Genomic DNA, 7,850 nt, shown 5'->3' with positions numbered 1-7,850 from the left:
AGACTTCGCTGTTAATAGTTTTTTTCATTTTTATTTACACACATCCATGACAATTGACGTATCCCTCTATAAATATCTTAGTCTTAGCCTTGTGTGCGTGTGTGTGTAGTGAAAGCCTTGTATATCTCCTTCACGGATGTAATAAAATCAGACATTGAAGTGTCAGGAGAAGCAAGGGAAGTGAGATGCAATCAGCAGTGGTGACAGCAAGTGATGGATGGTGGGGTGGGTGCTTGGGGGGGAGGGGGTCAAGGGTGAGGAAGCTGATAGCCAACAGAGAGAGGGGTTGTGAGGAAGAGCAAATGAGTTGCCAGAGGATTTAAATTTAACTCCAAATGTTAACCCTAACCCAAAAAAACTCAACTTCCTCTTCCTCCATTTGTTATCCTCTTTTTCACATTGCACCCTAAACCCTGAAAGGCTCTGTTGCCATGGAGGCAGAGGTGAGGTAGAGGCAATGCTCAACAACCTTGTGTTTCTGTGTGCCTGCATCCCATAATACACACACATACGCACACACATACACACACCAGTGCTTTCTACATAAGGAAACCAGACAGACTCTTAGCATCTGTCTCGTTTGCTGTCTCGCTATCTGTGAGTGGCCTTCATGCTGTTGCCATGGCAACTCAGGATTTTGGATGCAACATCCTGGCTTGTGGCTGGAGTGGTTGATAGGATTCAATTCCTCAAGACAGGGGTGTCCAAACCTTCTCCACCGAGTGCGACACACTGTGCTACATATATTTTTATTAATTTTTGTAAGCTTTGCGAAAAAGGCTAAACAAATTCTGTTTTGATTTTGATGTTATTTCTATACATACAGGGCAATTAGAAAACATACCGCAGACCACACTTTGGAGACCACTGCTATTTGTCAGGGATAGAATATCACCTAACACAATAGCATAATAATACTTATTTGTCTTCCAAAAGCGTCCAACCTCCTTTACTGGCTCTCATTAAGCAGTACCAGACTTATTCCTGCTTCTGGCTAATCCATTTCTCTGTGCTCTCATGCGTCTGACAAATAACGGGCTGCCATTAAAGCCGGTTAATTAGCCCATTGTGGCCTGCTCAACAGCGCTGAGATGGATGGTGAACGTCGCTGTGAAAAAACGACAGTCAGGGATGCCGATAGCAGGTGGGTGTGGGAGTAACTTTGTTTAAATTGTCTCCCGTTTCCATGATGACTCATCCACTCTCCGTGGGGCTGGAGAACTTTCTGCAGGCAGATGGGATAAATGGCTTGGCGTTGGGACCTCGCCCGACGGATTAAATATGGCTCAGAACCACAAGGCAAAAATGTCTGTGAGTCGGAGCGGCTATGGAAATAACGGAAGACGGCACTAATTCAACATAGTCATGGTTGTGTATTGTGGGTCAAGTGCACTGGAAACACCATGTTCCTTCTACATAGAGGCTTTTAGTCAATATTAAAATTCAAACGTGGTGACATCATTCAGTGGTTACGTCATCAGGCCTTTTATTTATTATTCATATTTGTTTGGTTTTCCTTCATTTCAAAAATCAATTGTAAGTATACATTATTAGTATCACACTCAAGAGAAATAAAGACAGCTTGTTCTTTTCTCTATTTAATTTGAGGGTACTTACATTTACATTTCTTTGTGCTCACAGTAGAGGGGACACAACACCGACAGTAAACATTGTAATGCACACACACACACGCGCGCAAGCGTCCATTTGCACAGTCTCAATTTTACTGCATCAAAAACAAAAACACATGGTCTGCTGCAGTCCTCACTCAAAACCACCTAATTTAGGCTTTATATTTAACGATATAAGAATACCAATTATAATTACAAAACATATTCAAGTCCACCCAGAGGAGTAAAAAAAAAAGATAATAATAAATTAAATCTCTATATTTGTTGTTGTGAAATAAATGGAAATAATGCACATTTTTTTTACAGCTTTTGATAAGGAGGAAGAAAATGAAGAGACGTCTAAGCACACGGTTACCATGACAACCTGCCGTGTGTTGGTACTCCAAACACCGGGATGTTGGACGCAGTCTTTGGGCTCCATTAACTTTATGGGGTCCTGATGGCTAAGTCCCACTCCATTCGCTATACCAATAACTTCAAAGATGAGTGATTGATTGATTGATGACATCACTTTAGTCCCCTCCCCCCCACCCTCACCGCCCTCACGTCCAATGGGTACAAGTTAAGCAGGACGCTAAGTCCCGCCCACCTTCATTCAGCCGCACAACGAGACATCCAGCTTGTTAATCCTCAGACATCGCTTGCCACTTGGCGATCTGGCGGCGCGGGTGATCACAAATCTCCCGCCAGTGCTCGCCAGCGGTGCCCGCCGCCGATGTTCCCATTACCAGGCGCCCGAGAACCGGCTTTGGGCAGCGGGACTTGCCTGAATCCGACTGCATCAGCAGCAGCTCCACACTGGTGTCTCTCAGGCCCTCATCAGAGGGCAGGTCAAAGGTGAAGAGCTGGTTGAAGACGGGGTTGGGCGTGCACTTCTTCACGTCGGCCTTCTTCTTGCACACCCGCTTCTTCCCGTGGTACAGATTCAATTTCACATACAGATCTATGACAAAGAGAGCAGGATAAGAACAAGGTCAGGAAAGCAATAAGATGGCGTTCGTCCTGCAGCTCTTGCAGAGAGTCAAATGATTCTTTAAAAGGATCAATAGGGCGATCAATAAGAGAAAAATGCATGTCCCTAATGAGATGTGTGTGTGTGTCACTAAAGTGCTTTCGACCACACCCTGATCTGATTACAGCGCTGCATTGCCGGTGTTACTATAGCAACCCAACATCCCCTCTCATCGCTTGGAGTGTTTTCACTCAAGGCTACCAAGTTAGTGCACCTGTGGGGCCGTTGTTGTCAGTCTTGGGCAGGTGACGGGCCTTGAGGACGACCGCGGTCAGAGTGTTGGTGGTGGACTGGTAACACAAGGAGAGAAGCAGCTCGCCTCGGCCGGAGGACTTCTGTGCGGACACAAGATAAGACTTAGAGGAGAAGCTCTCCAATCTCTCCGTGGAGAATTGGATCATATCACAAGACAGCTCCAATTCCTGAGATTGTATTCCCCGATTACACTGATATGATACTGAACATCAAACATTGCTTGTACCACGGTATTGTCATTCTACATACAGATATACTGTATAAGTTCTACAAAATCAAATGACCCATTTGTGGTTCCAGAAGCCACATACTGGTACTACACCATACTGATACATAATGGTCTACGAAAACAAGATGGGACAGGATTTTAACATTACTTTAACAAAAATAGTACAATAAAAATATACAGCAGGGGTCTCAAACACGCGGCCCGCTGGCCAAATGTGGCCCGCAGGACACTAGTTTGAGGCCCCCGCCTTGATATGAAAGTTTAATGTTAGTGCGGCCCGCGCAAGTTTGATATGGATGCTGTATGGTATCATGTACCCAGAAAAAATTATTACGTTTGATTAATGTTCATGTTAAAGGTTAAATAACTGTTAATAGTTATCCTCCCTATCCGTGTGGAAGTGGTAAGTTTTTGGCTATTTAAGTTTAAAGGAAATAACTTGAAGGCTACCGTTTAGGTCGCTAGCTCTCTAGTTTGCGAGTTAGCATGTGTCTCAAGACCCTGCAGTTGCGCAATATGTTGTAAATAAAAAGAGTATAAATGTGACTATAGTCGTGTTTTGTCATGTCTACAGGGCTCTAATAATGCTTTGTTCATTTTAATCTGAAAAAAATAATTTGTCTACCCACCAACTATATTTGGTTTCTTAAGTTTTTATTATTTGCCGTTTTATTATTATTATTATATTTATTTATTTATTACTGATTGATTGATTTTCTTTATTCTTGATTTGTTTATTTATTTTTCATCTTATTCTGTGTAGAAAAATAAAAAGTAAGATCTTTGAGAACAGTGGAATGTTTTATCAGAGCTTTTATCGTAGAAAATCGAAACCAAAGCAAAGTTTATTCATTTTTCTGTTTTTAATAAATGGCTTTTTTTGGGGGGGGAAAACCTGATGCAGCCCAGTCTCGTCCTTTGTTCTGCCTGTCACTATACTATGAGTCGCTGGAATAAATAGATAAATAAAGACAAAACTAATTTTGGGACCAATTAACTGAAATTGTATCGTTTCCATTCTAAAGCACCCAGCACAGTGAATCACTGCTTTAGCGACAGCATGGATTCAATAATGTGTTGAACAGAAAATATGACATTGCTATAATACCTGTACTGTACAATAAAAATACTGTCAGTACAGGGAAGGACTTTAATATAGATCAATATACTAGATATCTGAACAAAACATCCACATATTAGTGACAAAACAAACAAGTCTAATATCTACTAATATATCTCAGTAGGAGTGAATTTCTTTGGGTTTTGTGTGAGCCTTGAGCCTCACCTTGATATTCCTCTTGATGATCTCCCGGCTCATCAGCACAGGTCCTTCAGACAGGTCGATTCCCGACAGTGGCACCAGTGTCTCGCCGATGATCTCGTCCCTGGAGAACCTGTCAAAGCTGAGCACCATGAACTGGAGAGCCAGCTCCGACACCCTGGCCAGTGGGATCCCGTAGAACCTGAAGGTCTCGTCAAACATCGGGTCTAAAGTCTTCCTGAGGACTCTGGTCTTCACTTGGTGCTTCTTCTCTGGCAGTAGCGTCAGCTTGATATAGGGGTCAGAGGTCAGCGACTGCTCATCAGTCGGACTCAGGCCATGGGCTTCCTGGATTGAAAATGAATCAGTCAAACATTTGGAAGTGGAAAGTAGAAAGTGAAAGTAGAAGAATGCGCCTGTAGATACCTTAATATGGACAATGAAGGCCTTCTTCTCAGGTTGGTACTCCAAAGCAAAGTGGAGTGTCCCAAGCCTCCGCTCCCTCTCTTCCACTTGAGTTTTATCCACAGCGGGAGTGGGTGCTTGGCTGGAAAGGGTGCTGGATGGCGACGGGGGGTCCCGGCAGTACATCCCACCAGGCTGGGCGAAACCGGCGTGTGGGGAAGATAGCTCCAAGTCGGGGGAGCTGCGCACCTTGTGGTGGTGGAAAGGTTTGGTGGTGAAGTTGCCGTTCAGGTCCCGTTTCTCCAAGTCGAGATGCAGGGCCACCCTGGACCCGCCTGGGCTCAGCTTGGGGCTGGGTGGCATATTCCCGTTCACGTCCGTTTTACTGACTTCATTAGCTGACATGGCGGTCGAGGCGGCAAAATTCTTCTTGCCGCTGAGGCTCTCTGGGTAGATGTCAACGCCTTTGAGCATGTGCACAAACTTGTACGGGGGCGTTTTTTGGCTTTTGGTGTTTTTGCGCTGGCAGCAGATCCACGCAAAGGCTGACGCGGTGAAGACGAGGCCGAAGACGCTCACCATGGCAACACCAGCTGGGACCGCCACTGTAGGGCAACACAGAGGGGGAGGAATATATGCGATGAAAAATTGAAAAAAACAAACCATAAAACCATTTCATACATTCATTCATTTTCTACCGCTTTTTCGCGGGGGTGCTGGAGCCTATCCCAGCTGTCTTCGGGCAAGAGGCGGGGCACACCCCAGACTGGTCGCCAGCCAATCACAAGGCACATATAGACAAACAACCATTCACACTCACATTCATACCTATGGACAATTTGGAGTTGCTAATTAACCTAGCATGTTTTTGGAATGTGGGAGGAAACCGGAGTACCTGGAGAAAACCCACGCATGCACGGGGAGAACATGCAAACTCCACACAGAGATGGCCGAGGGTGGAATTGAACCCTGGTCTCCTAGCTGTGAGGTCTGCGCGCTAACCACTAGACCGCCGTGCCGCCCCATTTGCCGCAGTAAAAATAACAGTTACAGGAAAACTAAATAAAACTTTCAACATAACACAGTTTCAGTTGCACAGTTACAAGATAATCAATACAATAAAAGTCCAGGTGAGTTTATTTCACAGTTTGACTGTTTAGCAGCCATGATTTAAGACATTTAGTGTCGGAGCTCAATAATCACCACTCAAATTGATAATAGCTTGATGAAATGAATATTTTTTGTTTTTTTCGGTTTCATTCGTTCATTCATTAATTTTCTACCGCTTATCCTCATGAGGGTCGCGGGGGTGCTGGAGCCTATCCCAGCTGTCTCCAACCAAAAGGTGAAGTACTGGACTGGTCGCCAGCCAATCACAGGGCACATATAGACAAACAACCATTCACACTCACATTCATACCTACGGACAATTTGGAGTCGCCAATTAACCTAGCAGGAATGTGGGAGGAAACCCACGCAAGGGGAGAACATGCAAATTGCACACAGAGATGACCGAGGGTGGAATCGAACTTGGGTCTACTAGCTGTGTGGCCTGTGCGCTAACCACTTTTTTCCGCCGTGCAGCAGTTTTCCGTTTCAGTTTATTTATAATAGATTTTTTTGCTTTACCAGAAATGATTCAATGATATTGATGTTATTTCCTTTACCGATAATGCTGTCCCTGATCAATAGCATCAATTGTAATATTGCCCGCCTCTAATGTGTGCAACATTTGTCTCATCTTGCTCAAAATTAAAAAAAAAAAAAAACAGTGGTAAAGCTACATGCTGGTCAATGGTGGCCGTGGCCACCCTTGGTCATTCTACAGCTATCCTACCGGCCATGGAGACATTTCAGGTATCAACCAGTTGTCACCCCAATTAGAGTAATGGTGTCACCTTGGCAATCAAAATAAATATTTCTGGCTCCGCAAATGCAAAAAGACAATCCTGTGATGCAGTTTCGATTTTATTGCAATTAAAAAAAACCAAAAAAACATCTTATGCAACACCGAAAGGGGATTTATGCTGTTTTTATTACCAAAACGAGCCACTGAGGGGCCATATTATGATAATATAACATCATTACCCATATCAATGTTCATTCTATACCATGACACTACACTCTGATTATTGATGATGGACCGGAATGCTGCAGCTTTGTTGTCCAAGTGTGACTCAACGGTTTAAACGCCATGTAGGCCTAATGGCTCTGTTGCAGTGACGGGTACGTGGGCCATTTCCTGCTTTTAAGGAGATGCTCTCCATCCAAAAAGAGCTAGAGAGAGCGAGGAGAGAACGAAACAGTGGCCTTCCTTTTTGAAAGTCTGTGTATCACATTTCTCAATTGACCGCTCTTAATTTGCTTTGATGAGCTGCCCCGCCCTCATGTGTATAGTTCAGTCTGTCAATTCACTGAAATGACGCCACAAAGATATGGTTAACAGGACAAGCAGCCATGTACAGAAGACAATGTTTATATAGTTTTTGTGGATGACAACAGACAGATGGATGCGGCTGTGGGAGGACGACGTTGAAGTCGAAGTCGAATCCCAGATAATATGATGGAAATACTAAAATAAAGATGTTTTTCCTGATACTCAAATAGGTTTGAAAAGTGTACAACTCACATGACTCAAACAAAGCAGTAATTTTGTAGTATAAAACAAAATGGGTACATTAGCATTCCCATAATGGATTTATAATAGCTCTGGATAGCAGAATATTCCAAGGTTTTGACTCACCGGGCTGGGCTCCGTCCTCCAGCATCATTGGAGCCATGGATGCTGTCCGAGGTTCTGATGGGTCTTAAGGTACCGGACGTGTTCAACGCTTGATTCCACTAACTAATGGATGTGGAAGAGGAGGATGGGTTCTGGAAGCTGCTAGAATTAGGATAGAGATGGAGAAGATTGTTCGCTCCTTTTCCGCTTGTGCGTGCGTTTGTGTGTGTGTGGACGGGGAGGCGACACCCCACTCTTCCTCATCCTCACCCCTCCCTCCTTGCGCTGAGCTCATCTGTGTGCTGACGCAGTGGTGACGTGAGGGCTGCCAAGCA

At 44.3% G+C, this 7,850-nt stretch overlaps 1 protein-coding gene across 1 annotated transcript; it reads right to left on the bottom strand.

Annotated features, from left to right (window-relative positions):
• Positions 1-1,461: 1,461 nt before the first annotated feature.
• Positions 1,462-7,780, bottom strand: syt4 (synaptotagmin IV). The gene is made up of 5 exons (XM_058067346.1): positions 7,537-7,780; positions 4,815-5,398; positions 4,413-4,736; positions 2,858-2,978; positions 1,462-2,574 (listed from the first exon to the last, which is right to left on the bottom strand). The coding sequence occupies exons 1-5, from the start codon at positions 7,571-7,573 to the stop codon at positions 2,255-2,257; spliced, it is 1,386 nt and encodes a 461-aa protein (XP_057923329.1). The 5' UTR covers positions 7,574-7,780; the 3' UTR covers positions 1,462-2,254.
• Positions 7,781-7,850: the final 70 nt, after the last annotated feature.

Source organism: Doryrhamphus excisus, chromosome 3 (assembly GCF_030265055.1).
Source record: "Doryrhamphus excisus isolate RoL2022-K1 chromosome 3, RoL_Dexc_1.0, whole genome shotgun sequence".
Lineage (NCBI taxonomy): Eukaryota > Metazoa > Chordata > Actinopteri > Syngnathiformes > Syngnathidae > Doryrhamphus > Doryrhamphus excisus.
Note: the sequence above shows the minus strand (reverse complement) of the source record. Positions and strands in the feature narration are given on the sequence as shown.

What these genes read in the sequence shown, in the direction of transcription:
- syt4 (XM_058067346.1), bottom strand. Translation starts at nt 7,573, where the DNA reads ATGGCTCCAATGATGCTGGAGGACGGAGCCCAGCCCG. An exon ending in GGAGGACGGAGCCCAGCCCG is followed by an intron (nt 5,399 to 7,536) that starts GTGAGTCAAAAC and finishes GTTGCCCTACAG; the next exon opens with TGGCGGTCCCAGCTGGTGTT. An exon ending in TGACAACAACGGCCCCACAG is followed by an intron (nt 2,575 to 2,857) that starts GTGCACTAACTT and finishes TCTTTGTCATAG; the next exon opens with ATCTGTATGTGAAATTGAAT.